The 26,691-nt window shown below is 46.1% G+C and overlaps 1 protein-coding gene and 1 non-coding gene across 3 annotated transcripts; one reads left to right on the top strand and one right to left on the bottom strand.

Moving 5' to 3' along the window:
- Positions 1-1,342: 1,342 nt before the first annotated feature.
- On the bottom strand, positions 1,343-26,691 carry VXN (vexin). 2 transcript variants are annotated; one of them, XM_054497543.2, is made up of 6 exons: positions 26,307-26,691; positions 23,532-23,587; positions 14,302-14,608; positions 9,716-9,777; positions 6,224-6,321; positions 1,343-3,974 (listed from the first exon to the last, which is right to left on the bottom strand). In XM_054497543.2, the coding sequence occupies exons 1-6, from the start codon at positions 26,374-26,376 to the stop codon at positions 3,791-3,793; spliced, it is 777 nt and encodes a 258-aa protein (XP_054353518.1). In that variant the 5' UTR covers positions 26,377-26,691; the 3' UTR covers positions 1,343-3,790. The 2 variants fall into 2 exon arrangements, with proteins under 2 accessions (XP_054353518.1, XP_054353519.1); XM_054497544.2 differs by having other exon boundaries at positions 14,302-14,455; positions 26,307-26,684.
- On the top strand, positions 18,575-18,681 carry LOC129043243 (U6 spliceosomal RNA). The gene has a single exon (XR_008504349.1). It is a non-coding gene; the product is annotated as a U6 spliceosomal RNA (small nuclear RNA).

Raw genomic sequence — 26,691 nt, 5'->3', positions numbered from 1 at the left:
TCAGCATTTGCTCAGAACTCTGGGTACTCCTGCCTAATTGGGGCCAGGCAGGGTCCAGATCCTGGTCCTTCCTGGAAAAGTGAGGCCCCTCCTATCCCCCTTTGGGCTCCTCTGGGCAACTTTTCTGGGGAAGGCAGATGAGCCTTATGGCAACTGTGCTCCAAGGGGCCAGCCCAGGCCTGGAGAGATGGCACTTGGCTCTCCAGAACTTCCCAGGTCCTGAGAAGTCTGAGGGGTGTGGGAAGGGCCCATAATGGGGGCAGTGGGATCCTCTTGGCTTGGCTCCCCTATGAGGACATAGGGACGTGGCTGGTGCAGCTCAGCCACCCAACTGATGACCTGCTGCATGTCAGGCTCCTTCTGCTGCCATTTCTCACCCTCCCTGCTCCCTCCCAACCAAGGGTATTAAAAGGTATGAATCTTGTCCCAGGTCCAAAGTAACAAAAAATTTAAATAAATTTCTAGGCATGTGGCTTGGTCTGCAGAACGAGAGCCTTCTTGCTGTGCATTTTGGTGATGGATTCAATCACAAAGCTCTCAGTGGTTTGCAAAACTCAATTCAAATTCTAATCCTTAGGAGAGTCATCTTTCTGCCTGTGTTTTTTCCTTGCTTGTCCTTCAGTCTCTGCCAATTTCAAGGAGACAACGTGTCACATGATTCCTTTTAAAGTCAGGCTCTGGCTGGTGCTGCTTTTCCTACCCACTGCCCATCTGCCAGCTCAAAAGACAACCTGAGTGCCGGGTGGGGTGGGGGAACCGCCACAGTGAGTGCTCAAGTAAGAACAGAAATATTTGACTGGACTGGGTCCTAACAGAGGCGATTTTATTACCCTAAATGTCCTGGAAACCCTGTTGCCTCTGGCTCGAGAAGACTCCAGCCTTGGTCATTCCCGGACGGCCTGCTGCAGCGAGCCTTGGCGTCCTTCTGCAAGTGGCTGTGACATGAGTCATGGGGGCAGTCTCTAGCGAGGCTGAACAAGAGGTGGGCACACAGCAGGAAGGTTGCATCTTCCTCCCATCAAGGGTAAGAGACTAGCAGGCTGGCAATAGCCACTGGACCCCCTGGGGCTTATGGTGGGGACCAAGGAGTCAGCATCAGCAGGAGGAGGTTGAGCCCAGGGAGGACAGGTCAGGCCAGTCCAGGCCCTGACAGAAGTGACCCTGCTGTTAACTGCTGAGCAGTGCCTGTAATATCAAAACCAGACATTGCCTTAGGATGGAAAGAACACGCTGGGTTCTTTCTTACAATCCCTCTCATTTAAAGGAGCAGTGAGGTACAGGCTCCTAATTATTTCTCTTGGTGAAAGTCGCCTCTTTTATTCAACGAGCCTCAGGCATGCTCTTACGGTGGTGCATTAATGTCACAAACAAAGCCGACTTTATTTTTATTTGAATTGACCAAGTAAAATGTTCTATACAAGGCAAACAGTTCAACATGAAATATTTAAATTAAAAATAAATTACTTCCATCCTATATAAATCTCTAGCTGCCACATACAAATAAAAGATACCAGTTATAAATGAAATAAGTTAAAATAAATGGTTGTAAGGAGCTAGTTGTGGTGGCACGTGCCTGTCACCCCAGCTTTCAGGAGACTGAGATGGGAGGATGGATCCCTTGAACCCAAGAGTTTGAGACCCATCTGGGCAACATAGGAAAATACTGTCTTAAAAACAAACATAATTGTAGGATCCTCTGTTACGACCAGCATAGGTTACTGGTTTGCTCCCTAACTTTGGTCTGGACTCCAACATCTCTATTGAATAAGACTTTTGAACAGTCCTCTGGGATAGCCCCTTCTTAAAAGAGCACTTGATGCCCAGGTCTCCAAATCACTTTCAGATATGAGGATCTGGTGTTCAGAGTCTAAAACAATGATTGAAGAGCAGAGATAACAAGGTGGAATCCCAGAAGCCCAGGCCTCTCAGCCACCCTCTGCCTTCTTATGGTTCACCTGGAGATATGGAAACAGGGAACTCAGCAAAAAAGCAAGACATAGGCACAGAGCGGCAGTCACACATAGCAGTTGAGTCTGAGACCCGCGATGTGGCCAAACACTTCTTTGTACCAACGTATGGCAATTTCCAGCATTGTCTTAGGCTAAATTTCCCATAGGATCTCTGGTTTCATTAAGTGGGATAGATTAATTTAAACCTCTGAATTAGAAAACAAACCTTCAGGGGCAGAGTTTAGGCCACAGATGACAAATATACAAGGCATGTGTCACTAATCCCTCCATGGGCAAGCATTACTAATTGACCACCGCATTCTTCTATCTCAGATTCCATCTTTACACAGTACTTCGGGCAGCCTCTACCCATCAATCATGTTTAGTGTTTGGGATGAAAATCGTTTATTAACTTTGGTCCTTCTCTATGTTCTGAACTATTTTGTGTGAAGGAGTAGCTCTAACACAGGCACTGAAGCCTGACACTCACATAAGTTAGGTGCCTTAGTCTAATCATTTAACCTCTTTGAATTGGCATCTATTAAATGGATAAGGCCACCTAATAGAGTTGTTAGAAAGATTAGGATGATATATGTAAATTGCCTAGTATCATGCCTGAAACATAGGCATTTAATAGATGATAGCTATAACTATCATTATCATCATTATTATTATGTTATTGTTTTAAGGCTACTAATGCTGATGGTGGAATTGATGATGACATTTTCATTGATAGAAGAAAAGCATAGTATCATATATGAGGCTGAACCATATGAAATTGAAGCTCAATTGTTTTTGACCTACAAAAATGTCAACTTTTTCTGGTTCAAGCTAACATATAAGATATAATAGTGTATTTCATTCAAATCCCTTACTTGTTCCAACATTATCAGAGTCTTCTTTTCAACTGTTGCCCCCAGAGACACACTCTCACCATTTAAAAACTTCCCCAAATCAGTTGCTAGAGAGTAGGCAAAGCAGGGAGTCCACTGGAGAGAAGATAAGGACCTGCTGTCTGGTTCCACTACCTGGTATCTGGTCCTGTAACCTCCGAAGGCCTCCATTTCCCCCTCTGCAGATTGGGAATAATTGTGCTTTCTTCCATAGGGGTTTTGTGAAGATAAAAGATAATGGATGAGAAAGCACTTTCAAAAGTTCAAATTATTATACCAAAGCAAGGGATTATTGATTCCACTAGACTATGCCACTTCAGAAAACATTAGCAGTCAACATTTAACTTTTAATGTTTTTCTATAGAAAAACTGCACGTAAAAGAATAGAGAATTCATGCAATCATGCCAAATGGCCATGAAAATCAATCTTGAGTATACTCTCAAGTGGATATTAGAACTACTAACTTTATATATAGTGCTTTGTCCTTGAAAATTGTACCTTGTCAAGGTGAAGTAAATGCAGTAATGGAAACAGTAAGAACCATTGTGTTTACAAGTGCCTCAAAGTCAATTTACACTAGAAAATCACACACTTTAGAGCAACTCACAAGGAAGACAGAGGAATTGCTTTTTTCCTTCCTTGGAGGTCTTTAAAATGAGCTGGGAAAGTTTAATTTTTTGCTTAAAGATAGAGATACAAACTTTATGACCTCCCAAAGTCACTTTCAGACCAATGGCTTTAGCAATTCTAAGAAGGGGCAGTTTTATATTGCCTTCGAGGGACATTTCTTTCCTGTGCCCTATCCCAGGGTGATCAATGAGTGAGGGAGGATGATGGGTTTGGACCAGCTACTAGCAGAGGTGCGTGTGGCTCAGTTTCAATCCTGAAGGTTTTTCCTCTTGTCCGGGGAACCTCGGCCAACACAGGGCACCTGAAGAGGGTCACCTTTAGTCGGCCTCAAAGGCGCTGTTGGTGGCTCCCACATATTCAGACTTCTTCTTGTGCCTTGTCCACATTTTCCGGAGGATGCCGGGGACGCCACAGGAAGCACTGCCCGTCAGTGGTAGAGAGGCTTCCGCTCCTTGGGGAAGGGCTGGATACTCTTCAGTCATCTTCTTGAGATGTCTGGATCTAAAGAAAAGCCAGGAGTGGGTGGGGAGGGTGGTCCACTCACAAGCCAAACTTCATTTTTGCCCTCGAGAAGAGTGGCCAGAGCTCTCTCTCCTCTGCTCCTCCTCCGTGACCAGGATCCACATAGCTGTAAGGTCACTGTCGGGACCCTCACAGGAACGGCTTCCCTTGGGGAAAGCTTCCCATGGCAGAATGGAGGAGGTGGCCCTGAACACACTGGTTCATGGGATTTCAAGTTCTGCTCCTGTCCTCCTGCTCTGGGTCCGGTCTTGCCAAAGGCTCTGCATCCCTACCCCTTCAGCCTCTATGTGAACAAACTTGCAAGAAAGGACAGGTCCCCAAGCAGTAGCTATTGAAAGAGCATGAGGTCTGGGATGGAATCCTGCTTCCCATCTGCTGTGTGACCTCAGGCAAGTGACTTAACCTTTACCAGCCTCAGTTTCTTCATGTGCGAAATGAGGATAATCTCATCTAACTCATGGGGATTTTTGGAGGAGGAAAATGAGAGTGAAGCTTCTGGCACATTGTGGGCCTCAACATGTGTTCATTCCTTACCCCCTGCTCCCCTTAGGTGAAAGAAATGGTGGCCTTACTTTTCTTTTCTGTAACTAGGGTCCAGGAGCAAATTGAAATGACAATGACTGAGTTTAGAGAGAAGGGAGCCATTTAGAATCCTTTACAACGCAGCCACATGGACTGAAAGGTTGGCCTCTGTCACGGCACAGTGAAGTTTTTGCTGGTTTACACTGGCAGCCAGCAACAGCTATTGCCACTTAAAAATTGTACCTCATTAAGGTAAAATAAATATGATCCAATCTTTTTGGATATTTATTGGATATAATAGAATCAAAGAAAATTTTTTTTTTGTTTGTTTTCTTCAGTTAAGTCCCCATACATTGAGTAACACATGACTTGGTTTTTATAATTCTTTCTAGCCAATCTTCTGTCATTCAGAAGTGCTCCCCACTAGCCTGTTCTTGCTCTGACCTCCCAGTGCTTTCAAAGTGTGCAGCGCTCAGGCTGACAGTGTAGTCTGGAGCCCCGCCTGCTTGCATCCAGCATGTTCCCAAGTGCATAGCTTCCCAACTACTAGATAAGTTTCCTGAAACACATTGACAACAGCTTGTGCTAAGCTCGCCACATATTATCTCTTTCAATTCTCAGGCCAGGTGTGGAGGCTCATGCCTGTAATCCCAGCACTTTGGGAGGTCAAGGCGGGCAGATCACTTGAGGTCAGGAGTTTGAGACCAGCCTGTCCAACATGGCGAAAACCCATCTCTACTAAAAATACAAAAATTGGCTGGGCGTGGTGGCGGGCGCCTATAGCCCCGCTACTTGGGAGGCTGAAGAATTGCTTGAGCCCCAGAGGTAGAGGTTGCAGTGAGCCAAAATTGTGCCACTGCACTCCAGCCTGGCGACAGAGTGAGACTCCCTCTCAAAACAAAGCAAAAACCAAAAAATTAATTCTCACCACAACCCCCTAAGATGGGTACCCCCTGTGACTCCTGTTTTATCTTTTTGTTTTTGAACAGATGGGGACAGGAAGGCTGAATAACTTGCTTGAAGTCATGGTGGGTTGGTGGCAGTTCCAGGCTAGAAAGTAGATCTGAGAAAATAACCCAACCCTTCGCCACCCTGAAACGTTTTTTCTGCTGCCTGCGGTGTGCAGGATGTAGTCCGGGGCATACAGGTATGTGCTGAATTGAGTTGACGACTCACTGTCTTGGTGCAAGGCAGAAGGCAGTGTCACTGAGGGGTGTCGGGGGTTATCCGCTCCTGCCTCCCTAGCTGCCAGTTCTGGATGAAAGCGAGCAGTCACACTGCAGTTGCAAGTGTGGTTTGAAACCTTTGTACTTGACACACTTCTTAACCGGTGGGCAGGGGATCCTGAACTTACTCATGAGACATTTCTGACGCCTGCATGCCTATGGGAGGTTCTGAATATGGCTCATGATTACATTCATCTAATTAACCAAAAAACCTCCCAAATGACTTCTCCAAGCCTAAAGAGTGGCGTTAATGAAGTGGAAACCATGAAAAACCCACCCGCTTAATCCTAGGGAAACAGTTGATGAGGCGCTGCAGAGACCCAGGATTATTGGCCTCATTAAAAGGTAATTTGCAGCTGGCATGGGTTTGTGTCAGCCTCTCGAGGGTCTGTCAACCAGGCGGCCTGGTGCTCTTCTGGGGAAGGAAGGATCAGGACAGTCGGAGGCCACAGGTGGTGGGGCCAGAGACGCAGCACTTACCCTCTCATCAGAACAGCTCCCTTCTCTGTGCCCATGGCTGTCGCCTCCAACGAGGCAGAGGCCGAAGTTTTCACTGAGATCCGGGGCACTGGCGGAATCTGTCATGAGGAAGCGGGAGGGAGTGTGAGGATGCATCTGCCTTCCCACTCTGGCCCTGACTGAGGCTGTCTGCAAGTGGGGCTGACTGAATGGAACCACCACCGCCTGGGCATAGTCCTCATCATTCAGCAGGTGTGGGACTGCGTGGAGGGCTTGATAAACAATGTCGGGCCCCACCCCAGCTTCTGAGTCCACGGGTCTGCTGTGGGCCTGAGAATCTGCATTGCTAACAATTCCCCAGGTGCGCTGGTGCTGCTAGTCCTGGGACTCCACTTTGAGCCACTGACCTAGAGAAACTCAGGAGAGAGAAACGAGAAACTGGAGACCACGCAGCTCAGTCTTATATGGCAACTGCCACCCTCACACCTCCATCATCACTGGTGTCCAGTTTGTTACTAAATCCTGCAGATTCTTGCTTTGATTAGGCTGCATAGGGTAGGGCCAGCCCAGCCTCTCCGTTTCCTCCGCTGCAGCCTTCAAGGGACAGTGACCTCGGACCTCCTTGCTTCCGACCAGATCCACCACATTCCTCATGCCCCTCCTTGGACTCTAGAAGCATAAGGCACTCCAACCCCGCCCACCCACCTTGCAGGGCAGATCGACTCTGCAGCTGCTCCTCCAGGCTCCTCAGCACAGGACGCCCTCTATCTACGCAGCGCGGCCTCCCATTGGTCCCCGTGTGTGTCAGTAGCTCCGCCCCCAGCAGCGGGTGCTCCCTTCTCTGATGCTGGCACAGCAACATCTCCTCCTTCACCCTCTGACTTGAGGCCTCATTTGTCTCCCCTTCAAGGCTGTTTCCTCTAGGAAGACTTCCCTGAGGCTGGTGGCCCAAGTTGACCCTTCTCTGTCCTCAGGTCCCCACAGCACTGAGTGTCTATGTGGGTAACAGGGTCTGGGACTGGACCCCTTGGCAGCCCTCCTCAGCCCTCCCAAAGGAGTGACAAGTACTTAGGAACATGGAGAGTTAACTGAAAGTTAACCAATGGCCTAAACAGGGCTAAGTCCAGAGGCCGCTTAGACAATAGACACACTCTGTGCTGTGTTCTTCCCCCTAAGCCCTATCCAACGCTTCAAGTCACCACATTCCTAAAATTGCTGGAAATTCCTGGTCAAGGGCACTTTCTTCACCCCTCCTCCCACCCCGAGCTGGCCAACTGTGGGCAGATCTGCTGTGCCACCTTGTGGTCCGTCCAAACGCTTCCTTCCCATTATGCCATGGGCTGGTGAACTCCTGCACCCCTTTATCTCTGGGTGAGAGGACTTGTTCCCACTCTTTTCCCCTTTCCTTAGGCCAATCTCACCCAGCACACTTTGCACTGACTTGGATTTAGCTGTGTGGGCCCTGGATTGCTCTCCCATACTGGGGTCACAGATTTCTGATAAGCTGTGGGACCCTAGCCCCACTGTCTCCAGGCCTGAGGAAGGGTCTGTTGTGCTGCCTCCTCTTCCTCTTCATTCTTTTTTTTTTTTTTTTTTTTGAAACTGAGTTTTGCTCTTGTTGCCCAGGCTGGAGTACAGTGGCAGATTTTGGCTCACTGCAAACTCTGCCTCCCGTGTTCAAGTGATTCTCTTGCCTCAGCCTCCTGAGTAGCTGGGATCACAGGCATGGCTCACCACGCCTGGCTAATTTTTGTATTTTTAGTAGAGACAGGGTTTCGCCATGTTGGCCAGGCTGGTCTCAAACTCTTGACCTCAGGTGACCACCTGCCTCCGCCTCCCAAAGTGCTGGGATTACAGCTGTGAGCCACTGTGCCTGGCCTCTTCCTCTTCATTCTTATTCCCTCCCTTTGTAACTACATCCCCATCACCACCCCATCCCCTCCCAGCTTCCTCTGGACTACTGCTGTCACTGCCTCTCTGCCAAGGGCACTGTCTGAGGTCAGCTTAAGGGCTGGGGCCAGGCAGTCCAAGATCATAAGCTACCTGCCTCCTCTTGACCTTGCTTTTTCTCTGGCTCAGGTGAGGGCAGCTGTTGGAGCTGTCATAGCCTGATAATCTTCCCTCGACATTAACTGCCCAGACCTCCTGGTTTCCCCTAAGTACCAGGTTGGGGAAGGGGAAACAGCCCTATGTGTGGTTTTCCTAGAATAGTGATGACCTAAATGAGATTCCCTGGATTAGGTCTCCTGCCCAGACCAGGAGTGAAGCACCCATATCTCTGTCCAATCTGTTTGTGACGATGAGGGCCTGGCACAATAACTTGGGTCTCTTCTGGTTCTCACATTGCACCACCTATGGATCTTGACAGCGGATACTCAAAGAGTCTAGGATGCCTGAGCTGACCTCACCTCCAGCCACTGCTGACTGTGCTAACCGAGAGGGAACCCGACATTCATGCCCAGAGATGAGGGAGAGGTACTGATAGGCCTGAAGATGTGCCACCCCATCCCCTTCAAGGAAGGACAGCTGCCCAGCTGTGGGAGGGAGGACAGCAGGGTGGGTAGCAGAAAGCTCTTAGTTCCTTCAGGTGGGCTTGGCTGTAGAGGGCCACCTTGTCAAGGTCACACCTTTCCTGGGACAGCCCACATGCCTTGATGGAGTGAGAAGGGAACATAAAAGCTTGGTCATTTCGGCCTGACTCAGACCAGTCTGAGTGGGTAATGCTTGTCCCGGAGCCCCCTACAAAGTGTTGAAGCCCTAGTCCTGGATGTATGGTATTAGGAGCAGGGCCTTTGGGAGATGATTAGGTTTAGATGAGGTCATGATGGTTGAGACTTTATGATAGGATCAGTGCCCTTATAAGAAAAGGAAGAGATGCCAGGGATCTCCCTCTCCCCACATGCACAGAGGGAAGGGCATGTGAACCCACAGCGAGAAGGTGGTCATCTGCAAGCCAGAAGGAGAGCCGTCGCCAGACACTGAGTCTGCTGGCACCTTCATCTTGGACTTCCCAGCCTCCAGAACTGTGAGAAATTGTTGTTTTAGCCACCCAGTCTATGGTATTTTCTTACAGCAGCCTGTGCTAACTAAGACACTGGTGTTTTGTGTTTCATAGTGCTTGAGAACCTCACATCTCTTTTCCCCTGTGGCTGTGCCTGGGAATTAGTCAGGCATTTCTACCTGGCAGGGTCCTGTGATAGAAACCAGTCCATCCTGTCCCCAGCGCCCCCCCCACCCCATGTATAAGATGTCTATTGGATAATAGCTTCTTTTGTTTGCCTAAGAGCGGAATTTCTCACAAGAAAAAGAGAAGCAGCCAGGGATATTCCACAAGGGTACAAATTAGGGCCAACTGAGAGCTTTTGGGAGCAAAGAACTGCCAGTTATGCTTTTCTAATAATCCTCAGGCCTGGAACAAAGAACACTGAGTCTCTCTTCGTGGCACAGGAGAATCAGACATGACCAGAAGTTTAATGCACAACAGATACAACTAAGCAGGCTTATTTTACTTACCAGAGATTTTCCATATGCTCGATTCCCACACAGATTTGATGTTTTGGGTTCAGAAATCCCCACTGCAATGTTGAACAGAGGAGATATTACTCAGTGGTACTCTGTGTTCTGCCTCCCGCTGGCCCTGCATCAATTACCTTGTTAGACAATCAACCATGGCAGGGAATTTCTAAAGGCCTTTGTACCAAGCAGCAAAACCAGGCAGGAGGGTAAGGCCACAAGGCAACTGTCACTCTTCTAGGGGAGCTGGAACTAAGGCCTAAATAAGATCAGTGTGTCTATGTAGGTTCATTGACTATAACAAACATATCCCTCTGGTGGGGGATGTTGATGGGGGGAAGCTGTGCTTGTGTGTGGGGGCAGGAGGTATACGAGAAACCTCTGTACCTTCAGCTCAGTTTTGCTGTATACCTAAAACTGCTCTAAAAATAAAGTCTATTTAAAAATAAGATCACACGTGTGGATCATTTAGCACTGTGTCTGCATGCAGTAGGTGCTCAGAACGTGCCTTCAGCTCTTCCTTCCTTCCCAAGGCCTCAGATCACAAGAGGTTAAACAGGTTCTTGGAATTAAGTCTTTATAGCTGGGATCAGTTATTTAACATGGTGCTCTGGACACCCCTCTAAAAATGAGCAGAGAAGTCATGCCTGTGCTGGGAAGGAAGTGCAGCCCCATAACATGGAAGGACTGGAGTGTATCAGATCAGAATCCTGGGACACTGGCTTTACGAGATGTATGGGTGGAGAACCTTAGAGAACCTTCTTTCTATTGCCTTTATTCCTGATGCCCCAACCTAATTCTGAGTGGTTTTTACCCTGAAGCTTCTAAGGATTCAGGTGTTGAGCTGAGGTAGCTGACAAAACGTAGGGGAAAGCTGGCTTTCAGCACAGGTCTCTCTGGGGGCAGATGTCCCAGGACAAGCCCCATCTGATTGTACTACAGCATCTAGAAATAACTCCCCTTCCACAAGAAAACACCTCAATGCAAATAAAATCAAGTATTACAAGACTACCAAGATTAAACTATAATGAATGGAGCCCTGGCATAACTAATAATAATAGCAGCTCACATTTTTGTCTGTATATCAGGCACTGTGCTGAGCAAAAACCATAAAGGTATTATCTCATTTAATCCTCACCACAATCTTTCTTTTCTTTTCTTTTGAGACAGGGTCTCATTCTGTCATTCAGGCTGGAGTGCAGTGGCATGCGTAATCTCTGGCTCACTGCAGCCTTGACCTCCTGAGCTCAATCAATTCTCCTACCTCAGCTTCCAGAGTAGCTGGGACCACAGGTGCGCACCATCACGCCTGGCTAATTTTGTTTGTGGAGATAGGGTTTCGCCATGTTGCCCAGGCTGGTTTGGAATAGTCTGCACTTTCTAGTCAAGGAAATGAGGCTTTAAAGATACATAACAGTTATGATGAAGCCAGGTAAGGGTGATTTAGGGAGTAGCGAACTGACTTTGGGGGGTCTTGTAGGGTTGAGGAGGCTTGACTGAGTAACCCTCTACCCTGGCTAGGAGAAGGTGGAGTTTGCCAGGTGGAGAGACACAGGGAAGGCAATCTGCTGAGAGAACAGTGTCAGGGAAAGTCCTGGGAAGCAGGATATCATGGAGCTGTCACAGAACTACCCCCAGCTCAGAACGGTGGGGACAGGAGTGTCATAGGAGGTAGCCTTGGAGAGGTCAGTGTGGTCTGGAGGGCAGGGGCCAGGAGTGGACACAGCACTTAAAGCTGAGGGAGCACAGGGGCAGATTTCTGCTCCAAGTGGACCTCTCTGGTAGCCTGGTGGGAGGGGCTGGAGGCTGGGCTCTTCACTGACAATGTTCTCTACACAGCTGAGATGAAGGGAGTGGGAGCCAGGGTGGCTCGAGGTAGGTACCAAGAGGGCTAGGAGAGAAATACCTAGGAGTTGATGCTGTCAGTGTTTCACGTCGAAGGTGTGGGGAGGACAAGGAGGCATTAGGGGAAACATCCCGGGGACTTGCTGGGACAGTGGATAATGGCCGCCACTGAGAAAAGAGGAAAGGCTTGAACAAGTTGGTTCTGAGGTGCCTGAGGACATCTCTGAAGTCCTGGAGGCAGCCAATTCTCCCAGGCCCAGGACTGGGGACTGCGCCATTTCCAGGCATCTGAGAGTTTCTCAGTCAGGTCTCTGCATTTAGAGTTCCTACAATTCCCAAGATTCCCCAGAGCATCTTTCACCCAGGTGAGACGGCTACTGCGTCCAGGTGCCATCTATGGCTCAGGAAAAAAGCAGTTCCAAAATCTGAGCTCCCTGGAGACAGGCACCTTTCTTGACAGGAGGATGGTCTGGCTTTGACTCAGAAACATTCCCTCCCTCCCACCCACTCTGGAATCTATCAGATTGGAGGAGGTGAAGGAATTGAACCAATCCCCAGCTCAGTCTCTCTCTCTCTCTTTTTTTGAAACCTTGCTGGCATATTTCCTGCATGAGCTGACTGTCACGTGCTGGGCAGATTCTCTCCATATCATAACTTATTGCTCTTGTCTTTCAGAATAAAACACTGACTCAGGCAGCCCAAGCTTCCACAAACTACTTAGAAAGGAATGAAAGTGATCCTTAAAACTAGACAGTTGGAAAGATATTCCCTGTGGGGAAGAGGCACTAGCTAGGGAATCAAAAGACCTGAGATTTAATCTTGGCTCTGTTGCTCACAAGCAGTGCGACCTTGGGTAGGTCAGTTTCTACGGTTTTGGTTTCTTCTGGAAATTGGCAGAGGGGCAGTTACAGTAAATCAGAGGCTGTCTACATTCAGGGTGCATTAGAATCACGTGGGGCGGAGGCAGTGAGGGGTGGTGGGGAGAGGGTTGTCAAAATACAGATTAATGTTCCCTAAACCTGGAGTTTCTAATTCAATAAAATTTGCATTTCCAACAATTTTCCAGAGACTGCTGCTGCTCCTCCTGGGACTCCACTTTGAGAACCACCACATTAGATCCTCTCTAAATCCTTGCTGCTCAATATGTTGTGCCCAGAGCAGCAGCATCTGGAAACTTGTTAGAAACATAAAATCTTGGGGCCTACCCAGTCCTACTAAATTTGAATCTGCATAAAAACAAGATTCCTAGGTGATTCTTTTGCATATTAAAATTTGAGAAACATGGCTCTAAACTCACTTTATGATTTTATAGAAAAGATAAATATTCTGAAATATTCTGTCTCTTCTTCTTTCCACACACACATGCACCCACCCACCCACCCACCCACCTATATATAGACACAGAGAAAAATCTATCTCATCTTAATTTGCAAGGCAGATTGTGGTTTTCCTAATGCTTTCAAACTCTGCATACATATACGTGTATGTAACCACTTAATAGAGAATATAGCTTGATGTATGAGTTCTTATGCAAAGGATCAGAGGAGCAGGATTAGGTTCTTAGCAATCAAAGAAATCTTGGTGGCCTGGTCTAGCATCTACAAACGGAAAACTCAAAGATGCATGGAGGAAGGGACTATACTCAGTAGAGTCTTATTTCAGTTCTTGTAATAAAAGCAAAATTGCCAACGCCCGAAGACTTTCAGAAGGACACCTTGGACTTTCTATTGTGTATTTTTGGAGTTAAAATATGAATAACTTTAGGTTGTGAGCATAACAGAAATAACCTAAACCAGCAATTAAAGGCAAAATACCACCATAGACTTGGGTGGGCTAGAGGGAGATTCCTGGTTAGCTGCTTGGAGTGGAAGCCATTAAAAAAAAAATAGCATCCAAGGTAAAACTATAATGTTTCCAGTTTTCAAGACAAACTTACTCCTACGTTCTTGTTATAGATTGTTGTTTAGGTTATTCAAATTTAGAATGGTAAGATTTTATGATGGCAGTTTATGAAGAACCTGTACAATTTTACACACACACACACACACACACACACTGACTCTCTCTCTGTTAAATAAATTATGTGAGCCTCCTTTGCTTCGTGGGTCATGATTTTCTCTCCCCCAGAGCATTCTGATTTACATTCTCTCTAGAATACAGTAGGGCCTCCTGTGGAGCAAGATAGTAGATAAGGGCCCATCTCAGTGGGTCATGCCTGTAATCCCAGCACTTTGGGAGGCCTCAGCCAGTGGATCACTTGCACTCAGGAGTTCGAGACCAGCCTGGGCAACATAGCAAGACCCCGTCTTTTAAAGATAAAAAAAATTAGTTGGCCAGGGTGGCTGTGCACCTGTAGTTCCAGGGAGGCTGAGGCGGGAGGATGGCTTCAGCCCAGGGCAGTGAGCCCTGATTGCTGCCACTGCACTCCAGCCTGGGCAACACAATGAGACCCCGTCTCAACGAAAAAAAGAAAAGATTAGATAAGAGCATCTTTACTCATTACGCACACCTAGGAGTGACTGTTTTATAGGTAGATGTTGTGTGGGGCTAAGGTGAGGCCTGAGAGCAGGTGCTTTTGTGGTGGAAACAGCATTTACTTGGGAAAGCACAGGTGCTTGGTCACCTGGCGCGACTGAGGCCGCAGCCACCGCCAACGCTGCCCTGACCTGGGCGTGTGTGTGGCCCTGAGTGAGTCCCCGCGCCCAGGAAGGTGCGGGGAACTGGGGCCGGGACTCACGTACCGGGTCTGGCAGAGGCTTTGGCGGGGTGGGCTGTGGGCGGCCGCGCGGTCTGGAGCCGCCCGAACCTGCGGCCGTCGCCAGGGTCCCTGCGGTCTCCGCGGTGGGGCAGCAGCTCCAGGGGCTGGTGCGTGTACAGGTCCGATTCGATCACCACCTGCCGGGCGGGGGAAGCGCGGTTAGCCCACTCCTCTGCTCGGGCCTCGAGACCCACAGACCCCCAGGGCGGGAGCTTTGCAGACGGAGCTCGCGTCCAGGGAGTTTCTGGATCCTTCGTGATTCCAGTGAATTCTAGGAGCAGCGACAAAATCTGGGCAGGAAACAGGCCAGAAGTGACTATTTTATTTGACTTCAGACTGCTAAATGGTGCCATGGGGCAAGCAAATGAGGGTTCTGGAGGGGGCAGGGGTGTTCCTCAACAGCAGGCCCTTCACAGGGTCAGAAGCCTGGGCCATCAGGTCAGAGATACGGGCAGGCCAGCTGCCGGGTCGCCTGACGTGTTTTGACAACAGGACAGGCTATGAAACAGGACAGTTCTGGAGATTTTGACAACAGGACAGGCTATGAAACAGGACAGTTCTGGAGATTGAGGTCTTACAGTCTTTGTAGCTGAGTGGACAACACCCTTGTTCATGCAGAGGACAACTTTTTGGATGCTCTAGGTGAGTGAAGACCTAGGGAGAGGGCTCAGGCCCAATTTAGTCTCAGATTTTTAAAAATAAAGAAGCTGCTGGCAAAATGGAGCAGGGGGCACGGGGTGCTCTCCTACCCGCGTCCCCACTTCCCAGTGCAGAGTGCCTGGGTCAGGGTGGAGCTGGAAGATGAATTTCCACTGTGTGTGGTTCTGTGCACGGAAATCTTGATAAGCCGGAACAAAGGGCCCAATGCTGAAATGTTTTCAGTCATCACCACCTGCTGAGCAGTTATATTGGGAAGTTACTCTGTTAGAGTCCACCAAAATGGGCCTTAAAAATGGTATGTTTTTTGGAAAAAATTATAATAAAAATACTGAAATCATTGAGATAAGTGTAAAAACTTGAGACAAATAGTAGCCATTTTATCTTACTATGGCGAGTCATGAAGGAGAATCTTGGTAGTTTGGGCTCTGATCCTGCATGTTTACACATAGGCAGGACACTGGGTCATTCATTTTGGGGGTGGGGGGGTGGGGCAGCCCTTTCATCACAGCTGTTCCTGATTTTATTTTCATTCTCTCAGCATCGCTCTCGGAGAGGAGGAGTGAGGGCTGCTGTGGAGTTTTCAGACCCACTTTGTAGAAGAAGGAAGTAAGGCAGGATGTGAAGCCTGGAGTCCACAGGAAGACTGCCGCTGCCTTCCAATATTTCCTCCTCTGAAAGGGAGACAAATGTTCCCTTTCAGGAACAAGAACCACCGTCTCCCCATCTCTTCTCTGCACAGTGGGGAGGGAGAGTGGGGAGGGAGAATGGGGAGGGAGAATGGGGAGGGAGAGAGTGGAGTGGCATTAGCTGCTCAGCCCAGCAGCCAGATGGATGTAGGAGGTTTCCTGGGGGTGGCAAGGAGGCCAGTTATTTCCCAGGTCGTGACTGGGGACAGTGCCTCCTCTTCTCCAGCCCACCAAAGGATGCCAGTAGCAGGAAATGAAAGAGGAGAAGGGCCCAGCTCTGAGCCTTCTTGTTTCTTTGCTGGGCCTAATACTTGGTTCTCATTTTCCACAATAATGGAGGCTCTGAGATGGTTGCAGCTCAGTGTGTTAGGCCCATCCCAGGGAACAGACGGCTGAATGGATGGATATGGCCTCCTGAGAGGCTCCTGACAGCCTGGTTTATTTTCTGGTCTACAGGACACAGTCTGGGCTTGCTGCTGATGGTCTTAGAACACACTGGTCTGAGTGGAGGCTCTTTAGCATCCTGAGTATAGGAGCAAGATCAGAGAATTAGGATGGTGGTATGGGATGTTAATGAGCAGGGAGGAGGAGAGATAAGGGTTGAATGCTGGAATTTTCCTTTCCTAGGTCAGCAAACTGCCAACTGAAGTTGGGGAATGTACTAGAGTAACAAGTATCACCACAATAAAGTAATACTCCCTTGCTGGTCATAGACAGGACAAGATAGGAAAAGCAGAAGACACGGGCTAACACACAAGCCTCAGGATCCCATCCGCTGACGTCTTTGATTCACACTTCTCCTTATTTGTCGCCTAGATCACTGATAGGCAGTTAGAAAGACAGTCAAGAAGACGGAGATAATAGAGAATCACAATGCTTCGGGGCTGAGGGGATCCACAGAAATGTTGTAGCCCAATTCTAGCCTAATTTTATACATAGGGAAACTGAGGCCAAGAGAGGCCATGTGTCTTACTCAAGACCACAGAACTGTAAGGGACAGAGCCAGGATGAGAACCATGGTTTCATGCCTCCTAAGTGGGTGCTCTTGGTAAACCCATAGAAGTGCCTATATTCAGGCTGGGCACAGTGGCTTATGCCTGTAATCCCAGCACTTTGGGAGGATGAGGTGGCGGATCGCTTGAACCCAGGAGTTCAAGACCAGCCTGGGCAACATGGCAAAACCCTGTCTCTACAAAAAAATACAAAAACTAGCTGGGTGTGGTGCCACATGCCTGTAGTCCCACCTACTTGGGAGGCTGAAATGGGAGGATTGCCTCAGCCCAGGAGGTGGGGGCTGTAGTGAGCTTTGATCATGCCACTGCACTCCAGCCTAGGGGACAGAGTGAGACCCTGTCTTAAAAAAAAAAAAAAAAAAAGAAGGGCCTACATCCAGACAGGAATTTTCAAGTGCAAGTGCAATTGGTTGCTCTGTGCATTTCTTTTCTTTTTCTTTTTTTCTTTTCTTTTATTTTGAGATGGAGTCTCACTCTGTTGTCCAGGCTGGAGTGCAGTGTGGCATGATCTTGGCTCACCACAACCTCTGCCTCCTGGGTTCAAGCAATTCTCCTGCCTCAGCCTCTCAAGTAGCTGGGACTACAGGCGCCCGCCACCATGCCTGGCTAATTTTTGTATTTTTAGTAGAGACGGGGTTTCACCATGTTGGTCAGGCTGATCTCGAACTCTGACCTCAGGTAATCCACCTGCCTCGGCCTCCCAAAGTACTAGGATTACAGGTGCGAGCCACCATGCCCGGCGCTCTGTGCATTTCAAAAAATCAGGAGAACCCCACATATATTCCTCCTCACAAGCTTGAAATCTGAGAAGAATGTGACCTTTGCAATCTCATTTATCCATCTTTTTTGATGGCTGACCACCTGCTTATTCTGAAGGGGCCACGAATCTTCATTGTCGTGGCTCCATGCCAGAAGGCTTAACTGACCCACACCTTTGTGTAAGTTTATCCCCTTGAGTTACTCCTGTGATAGTGGGCATCAGGATGATCAAAATGTCAATAAAATTGTCTAAGAATTAAAAAAATTAAAGACTGGAGAGGCCGTCTAGAGAAGGAACAGTGTGAGGCTTTGCCTTGAATTTGGAAGAAATACAATTCAAGAGGAGTCAGAGAGGAAGGAAAGCTGACATTAAGGATTGCTCGGGGAGGAAAGACGTATTTGAGAAGAAGCAACCTGACATCCATTCACATGGTAGTCTAAGGGATAAGAAGAGATACAAATGCAAATTTGAGGACATAGGAAGTTGTAAATATGGGTACAGTTGCAAAATAAGAATTATTTTCCTCACCAAGATAATCAGTCACAATTGCTTTTAGATCACCAAGTTGGAGAAGACAAAGACTCAAAGGGAAGCCAAGGGTCAGTTGGTTGGGGACACAAGAGACCAGAGACAATTCTTTCCTTTTTGGGACTCACTTTTCCCATCTGCAAAAGTAGGAGGTGGACTAAGAGACCTTGCCTCTCTTCTAATTTGAATGGTCTGTGTGTCTGGGGCTGAGTTTTACAAGCAGAGGCTGGGCTAAGCTAAACTGTTAGGGGAAATTAGAAATTCAGAGGAAAGTGCAAAAGGCCAGAGAGCACTCCTGTGCTGTCCACCTGGAGGAAGACTGAATATGGGAAGACAAGAGCCAAACTTCTTGACCAAAAGACTGAAAGATCTGTGGTGAAACTTTCTTAAACTCCAAATTACCCACAGACAACCCCTTCTCTTTCCATTTTTGAGAACACCTCACCCATTGCTCCTTGAAAGTTGGGAGCATTTTCCTTCTAGACTTTGAGATTGAGTTTTCAGGGACCATGAGAAGGATCAGAATCAGTTGCCCTACAATCAAATTTTCCATCCATTAAAAACCCTTCTCTTTCTTAACATACAAAAGGTTCTCGAAAAAGGCATACAGTGCTCGCTTCAGCAACACATACACTAAAATTGAAATGATACAGAGAAGATTAGCATGGCCACTGTGCAAGGGTAACACGCAAATTCATGAAGTATTCTGTATTTTTACTACACGGCCATAAAAAAGAACAAAATTGGCTGGGTGTGGTGGCTCACACCTGTAATACCAGCACTTTGGGAGGTCGAGGCGGGCAGATCATTTGAGGTCAGGAGTTTGGGACCAGCCAGACCAACATGGTGAAACCCCGTCTCTACTAAAAATACAAAAAAATTAGCCGGGTATGATGGCGGGCACCTGTAGTCCTAGCTACTCAGAGGCTGAGGCAGGAGAATCTTTTGAACCTAGGAGGAGGAGGTTGCAGTGAGCTGAGATCACGCCATTGCACTCCAGCCTGGGCAATGAAGTGAGGCTCTGTCTCAAAAAAAAAAAAAAAAAAAAAAAAAATCATGTCCTTTGCATCAACATGGATGCAATGCAGCTGGAAGATATTATCCTAAGCAAAATAACACAGAACAGAAACTGAAAACTATATACTACATGCTCTCACTTATAAGTGGGAGCTAAATATTGGGTACAGGCAGACACAAAGATGGGACTGATAGACACTGGGAACTCCGAAAAGGAGGAGGAAGGGAAGAGGGAAAGGGTGGAAACACTAACTATTGGGTATTATGTTCACTACTTAGGCGATGCTATCATTAGAAGCCCAAACCTCAGCATCATGCAATATACTCATGTAAAAAACCTGCACACATACCCCCTAAATCTAAAATTAAAAAAAGGCATTTAACTGAGAGAAATATAGGCAAAAGACATGAGTAAGAAACCGTAGGAAAAAAAATGTTCAAATGATCAATACATCTATGAAAAGATGAAGAATCACATCAATAATTACAGAAGTAAAAATTAAACAGGATATATTTACCTGATTGTCAAAGACTAACAACATTGATGCCACACAGTATAGGCTCAGCTGTTCTGGAAAAGGTATTTTAAAATGTAATTGCTAGGAATTTGTCAGTGGCTATAGAATTGTTTCAATGTTTATCTCCTTTGGCCTAGGATTTTCATATCTATGAATTTATCCTCAGACTCATTTAAGAACATAAAAATATGTTCGAGAATTTGTTGTGGCATTGTTTAATAGAAAAAATGGGGAACCCTATTTATTGATAATTTGGTTAAATAATGAATCTAGGAAACTTCAGGTTTGGTTTGGGTAAAAAAAAATATAGAGCATTCATACAATGTTGTATTATACAGCCGCTATAAAGAATGAGGTAGGCCAGGTACAGTGGCTCAGGCCTGTAATCTCAGCACTTTGGGAGGTTGAGACAGTAGGTTTGCTTGAGCCCAAGAGTTCAACACCAGCCTGGGCAACATGACAAAACCCTATCAAAAATAATAATAATAATATTAATAATAATAATAAATAAAGATTAAAAATGTTTGTGTATATAAAAGAAGAATAAGGTAGAGCTATACAGATGAATTGGCATAGAAAGGTATTCAAGATTTATTAAGAGAAAAAAGCAAATTGCAAAGCAGTACATTATCAGACAATAAAGCATAATATAGGTTAATATATGGAAATTTTTCACTTAAAAAAAAAAAACAAAAAAACCTGGGCCGGGAGCAGTGGCTCATGCCTGTAATCCCAGCACTTTGAGAGGCTGAGGTGGGCGGATCACCTGAAGTCAGGAGTTCGAGACCAGCCTGGCCAACATGGTGAAACTCCGTCTCTACTAAAAATATTTTAAAAAATAGCTGGGCATGGTGGTGGGTGCCTGTAATCCCAGCTACTCGAGAGGCTGAGGCAGAAGAATTGCTTGAACCCAGGAGATGGAGGTTGCAGTGAGCCGACATGGTGCCACTGCACTCCAGCCTGGGCGACAGAGTGAGACTCTGTCTCAAACAAACAAACAAACAAAAAACAAAACTGGCTGGGCACCGTGGCTCACACCTGTAAATTCCAGCACTTTGGGAGGAGGCAGGGGCAGGTGGATCGCTTGAGTCCAAGAGTTTGAGACTAGCCTGGGTGACATAGTGAAACCCTGTCTCTACTAAAAGTACAAAAATTAGCTGGGTGTGGTGGCTCGTGCCTGTAGTCCCAGATACTTGGGAGGCTAAGAAGGGAGGATCACTTGAGCCCAGGGGGTCGAGACTGTGGTGAGCCGAGACCACGCCACTGCACTCCAGTCTGGGTGACAGAGTGAGACCCTGTCCCCCCCCAGAAAAAAAAAACCCAATACTTATTGAATGCTTATATGTGTCAGGCTCTGGACTAAACGTTTTATATGCATTAAATCATTCGCCAAAAAAAAAGAGAAAAAAAATTAAAAAACAATGTGGCTTTTGTTGCAGAAGAAAAAAAATCATTTGCTCCTTCCCATGGTTCTTGAGATATGTTCTCTTATTATCCTAATTTTAATGCTAAGGAAGTTGAGTTCCACAATAGCTAAGCAACTTGCTCAAGGTCACATAGCTAGAAATGGATAGAACTGGGATTTAAACCCAGGCCATTTGACTCTGAAGTCTACATACCTAACCCCTCTCTTCTGCAGCTTCTCAGGATTTGCTGATAGTATACAGTAGTCTCCTTTCATCTATGGTTTCAGTTACCCTTGGTCAAGTAGAGTCTGAAAATATTAACTGGAAAATTCCAGAAATATTTCATACATTTTAAATTTTGCACCATTCTGAGCAGCGAGATGAAATCTCACACCAATCTGCATGGCCCCTCCTGGGGCATGAATCATCCCTTTGTCCAGGGTCTCCATTCTGTGGACAACCCCCACCTGTTAGTCACTTAGTAGCCATCCTGGTTATTAGATTTAAAGGACATAGTGATACAGGGTTCAGTACTATCCATGGTTTCAGGCATCTGCTGGAGGTTTTGGAACATATTTCCTGCAGATAAGGGGGGGGACTACTGTATTGTATAAAATTTTATATAGCATATACTGCTTTTGGAAATAAAAAGGTAATACATTTATATACATGTATACATTTACATGTATAGTATATGTACATGTTATATACAAACAACGACTAGTAAAACTCCATCTCATTCAAAGGACATTAATTTTTTTTTTTATTTGAGGCAGGGTCTCACTGTTTGCCCAGGCTGGAGTACGGTAGCATGACCATGGCTCACTGTAGCCTCGAACTCCCTGGCTCACATGATCCTTCCACTTCAGCCTCCCAAGTAGCTAGGACAACAGGAGCATAGCACCATGCCTGGCTAATTTTTTTTTTTTTTTTTTTTGAGACAGAGTCTTGCTCTGTTGCCCAGGCTGGAATGCAGTGGCGTGATCTTGGCTCACTGCAACCTCTGCCTCTCAGGTTCAAGCGATTCTCCTGCCTCAGCCTCCTGAGTAGCTGGGATTACAGGTATGCACCACCATGCCCAACTAATTTTTGTATTTTTAGTAGAGATGGGGTTTCTCCATGTTGGCCAGGCTGATCTTGAACTCCTGACCTCGGGTGATCTGCCCACCTCAGCTTCCCAAAGTGCTAGGATTACAGGTGTGAGCCACTGCGCCTGGCCGCCTGGCTAATTTTTTGACTTTTTTGTAGAGTCGGGGTCTCATGTTGCCCAGGCTGGCCTCGAATTCTCGGGCTCTAACTAACGTCCTGCTTCAACCTCCCGAAGTGCTGGGATTATAGGTGTAAGCCATAGTGCCCAGTCGAAAAAAATTTTTAATGGAGAATAGACTTTTGAAAATTGAGATACTTCAAAAATTAAAATGCTATCCTATGAAAAATTGTCATAGAAATAGAAACTCCAGTACAACCAAGAGGAGACAATTCAGTTTCAACTTTTTTGCAATTCAAAGTGCAAAGATGTATTGACAGTTTTATGTAAAGAAATTTGTATATAAAATGGGAATTGCACAGCATTATTAGGCTCTAAAGACATGTAAGCTAATTTTAGAGTAATGCATATGCATGTTAATGCAGCAAAACATAATACAAAAAGAGGAAAGCCAGTGCTGGTGATGTTGGTGGTAAATGGACAAGCATTACTGGAAGCCCCCAAATTGTTCAGAATTCCTGACAGTATGTGACAAAACTGTAAAAAGAACTAGTTTGAGCAAATCACAATTCTCTACATCTAGCACAATGTTTGTCACACACAGTAGGAATGCAAATATTTGATGAAGGAGTGGATGGATGGATGAAATTGTTCTTATCCTTTTACCTGTTTATTCTACTTTGAGGCCTATGCTCTGAGGAATTAATCCAAAAGAATAGTATTTTGGCCAGGTGCAGTGGCTCATGCCTGTAATCCCAGCATTTTAGGAGGCCAAGGCAGATGGATCATGAGGTCAGGAGATCGAGACCATCCTAGCCAACATGGTGAAACCCCGTCTCTACTAAAATACAAAAAATTAGCCAAGCGTGCTGGCATGCGCCTGTAGTCCCAGCTACTTGGGAGGCTGAGACAGGGGAATCCCTTGAACCCTGGAGGCGGAGGTTGCAGTGAGCAGAGATTGTGCCATTGCACTCCCGCCTGGCGACAGAGAGAGACTCCATCTCAAAAAAAAAAAAAAGTATTTTATATAAATACATTCATTGCTGTGCTATTAATAATAGTAAAAAAATGGAACATTACAAATGCCAACAATAGGAAAACACCTAGATCAGGAATGCTATATCCACATCATGGACTCTGTTTAAACAAGAAAAAAAAATGTGTGCATAAAACAAGGCTTACTCTCTGTGCCTGGAGAACATGGCAGAATAAGGGGTCCAGTTCAGGGTCACTTGGTGTCTGGTTGACATTTGTCAATTATTTTGGTTAAGTGGAGAACAGAGAGTGCAGCACCCACCACACGGAACATTCAAACCCTCCTGGCCACTGAGAGCTGGGGAGGGAGAGTGAAGAAGAAGCCTGACATTGCTTTTTAAATGAAAGTCAACCAAAGAACATCAAAACTAAAGTTTCCTTACATTCTTGGTCAAGAGGTGTTGAGAGCTTTTGGCTCTTCTTCTGGCTGGACTGGATACTGCAAAGACAGAGAGAAAGAAATGGTTTTAGACAACACCAGTGAGGCTGACGTAGCTACAGTAACAACACTGAGAAGGTCTGAATCTGTGGCAAGGCAGGGGCATAGAGGAGGGGATGGGAAAAAGAGACAGGGTCATTGCGATTGAAGATGTTACTTGGCTTGAGTACAAAGTTCATAGCTGCATTACTCATAAGAGCTGAAGTTTAGGAACAACCCAAATGTCCACCAACAGATGAATGAATAAACAAAATATGGTGTCTGTATGTGATGGAATATTACTCAGCCTTGAAAAGGAATGGAATTCTGATACATGCTACACATGGATGAACCTTGAAAACATGGTACTAAGTGAAATAAGCCAGACACAAAAGGTCACATAGTCTACAATTCCTCTTAATATGGGGTTCCTAGAGTAGTCAAATTTATAGAGACAGAAAAACAAACAAACAAAAGGACAAAAAAACAAATTTGTAGAGACAGAAAGTAGAATGGTGGTTACTGGTGGCTGGAAGAGTCGGGGAATGAGTTAGTGTTCAATGGATTCAGAGTTTTAGTTTGGGATAATGAAGAAGTGCTAGGATGGATGGGGGTGATGGTTGCACAACAATGTGAATAGACTTAATGCCACTGACGTGTACACTTAAAAATAGTTTTTAAAATGGTACATTTTGTTATGCATATTTTACCACAATTATAAAAAAGCTTAAAGAAATTAACCATTAAAAATGTTACTTGGTTGGGAAAAGATTTTACAGCAGCTTCACAAGGTAGCTACTCTTGTACCACAAGGAGGTGGCCATGAATGAAAATGGGAAGGAAAAAAAGATAAGATTAAATATTTATCTTTGACTGATCATGTTGATTATTCTAAATACAAAATAAAATTGGAAATCACTTTGTAAGTGATGTATTTAATGGTGCTTACTACATGCCAGCTACTGTTCTAGATGCTTTATATATTTACTTATTTATTCCCCATATGATCCTGGAAGATAAGTTGTTTCTCCCATTTACAGCAATGGAAACTCAGGCCCAGAGAGGTTAAGTAGCTTGCCCAAGGTCACACAGTGCAGAAGTGGCAGCAGTACTTTAACCACTTCGTTTTGACTTTTTCTTCCTTTAAAAATTTTGTGAATGGAAATAAATGACAGAAAATAAACACATGTAACATTTTCACGTTTCCTTCTACTTTGTTTTCTTCTCATATACAAGAAATACAAAATCAGAGGCAATGTTTTGGTTCTCTTTCTACCCTTCCCTAATTCTCCTTCCCTACCTTCCCAAGACTACTGAGATCACTAATTTTATCTGTATCTTTCTGGTCTATGTTTTTGTATTTTTCTCTAGATACATAGCCATAAACAATATATAGTATTGGTTTATATTTTCAAATTTACAGAAATGCTATCTTACATATATAATTTTTCAGCCTGCTTGTTTGGCACTCAGCATTATGCTTAGATCTACCTGTGTTCATATGGATACATCTAGTTTATTCCTGTTGACATTGTATAGTATTCCACAGCATGACAGCACCACATTTTAACCATTCCCCTCTCCATAGACACTCAGGTTATTTTCAGTTGTGCCCTCTTAGAATCAATGACACCGTGAACATCCAGGGGTAACAGGAGTTCCACCCAAAAGCGAAACTGCTGATTCCGAGGGTCAACTTGGACTTTCAGAGTTTCCAGAGGGAATTCCAACTCCTGCACGTGGGCAGCAGACTCCCAGCTCTTTTCCCTCTCTCTGGATCTGGCAGTAAATGTCTAAAGCTTAATTTATGTCCTGCAGGCTGTCTCTTTGTGGCCAAACGGAATCTCTCCCTCCCCCGCTGTGCAATGGCCCTGTCAGCGGCTGACACAGGGGAAGAAAGGAATTGTTTGAATGTGGACTCACAACACCAGCAAACACCCAGCCTACTTCATTCAAGGCTGACAATGAGACCAGGGGCTAAGCCTGAGTCATGGAGGTGGATGGGAGGGGGCAAGACAGGAGCGCAGGCAGAGAGCAGAGGCAGCAGGAGAGGGGGCCATGCTTAGGAGGGGGTGAGGGGACTGACCAGGAACCAGACACTTGGAGTCATCAGAACCCTCACGTAAAGCCCTTAACATCGTTCTCTGAGGACCACAAGAGCTTATAAAGTCAAGATTCTCGTGTCGCATTCTCTGGCAGCATTAGTTCCACGTTAAGTTTGCAAGGTGGCCCTGGGTTCTGTGGAGAAGCCAGCCCAGGGTCAGGGCACTCTTTGACTGCTTCACTGGACTTCAACCAGCCACCGGGAGTATTTCTCCGCACTTTGCATGGCACAGTTAGAAATCATACTTTTAAGCCAGCTGTTCTCTTTTCAGAACCCACTTGCTCACTGGAAAAAATGAAAGTCTCTATCTAGCTACCCTGGGATTTTGTTTTCACCTGTGTCTGTAGCAATGGCTTGCTGTCACTTCCATTGGTGTACTGGACTGTTGGTACTGAATTAAATGAGACAGAGAGTATTTAGCTGCTCTAGCCTTCCCCTTGATGGATTGTTTCTTAGTGATAGATGTTTATCCTTGTGCCTCTTTCCCCGCTCCAAAAAATCAAATACCATCAAAACCGAGAGTCCATCAGACCCCAGAGACGTGAGGATAAACCGTAGTAAGGCAGCATGTGACTGTCCTTCCCCTCCTGCCTAAGATGCCACGTTAAGGAAACAGTCAAGGGCAATTTCACTCACCCTTGGAAGGAATCACGGTGGTGAAAACTTCTATGTTCTCGTCACTGCAGCTGTAAATCTGATGCATCATTTCAGCCTCTCTTCCTGAGGTGCCTGGGAACTGGAGGCCTCTGTCTCTGGACCCCTAGTCGAGAGGCATCCTAATCCAGTCTGGCTCAGGGATCATTGTGCGGGTCCACAAAAGACAGGCTGGTGCTATGAGCTCATCTCGTTCCAGTCTTCACTGCAACATTTTCTAAACCCATCTGTCCTTTTTTTTTTTTTTTTTAAATGAATCCTATTATTGCAAACCTTTGATTGAGCCTGGAGGTTTCAATCCCCTCCCAGCTAGGATGCATTTAACATTTTTATTTTGCGGTGTCTGCCGCAGTGAATTTGGAAGCCT

The sequence above is a fragment of the Pongo pygmaeus genome, chromosome 7, assembly GCF_028885625.2.
Source record: "Pongo pygmaeus isolate AG05252 chromosome 7, NHGRI_mPonPyg2-v2.0_pri, whole genome shotgun sequence".
Lineage (NCBI taxonomy): Eukaryota > Metazoa > Chordata > Mammalia > Primates > Hominidae > Pongo > Pongo pygmaeus.
The sequence above is the reverse complement of the archived record's forward strand: the minus strand, read 5'-3'. Positions and strand labels throughout refer to the sequence as shown.

Excerpts from the sequence above, each read along its gene's own strand:
- VXN (XM_054497543.2), bottom strand. The coding sequence starts at position 26,376 with ATGATGCATCAGATTTACAGCTGCAGTGACGAGAACATAGAAGTTTTC. Across the intron at positions 9,778-14,301 it reads CAAAGCCTCTGCCAGACCCG|TGGGGATTTCTGAACCCAAA; the intron begins GTACGTGAGTCC and ends TCAACATTGCAG. Across the intron at positions 6,322-9,715 it reads GAGCATATGGAAAATCTCTG|ATTCCGCCAGTGCCCCGGAT; the intron begins GTAAGTAAAATA and ends TCCTCATGACAG.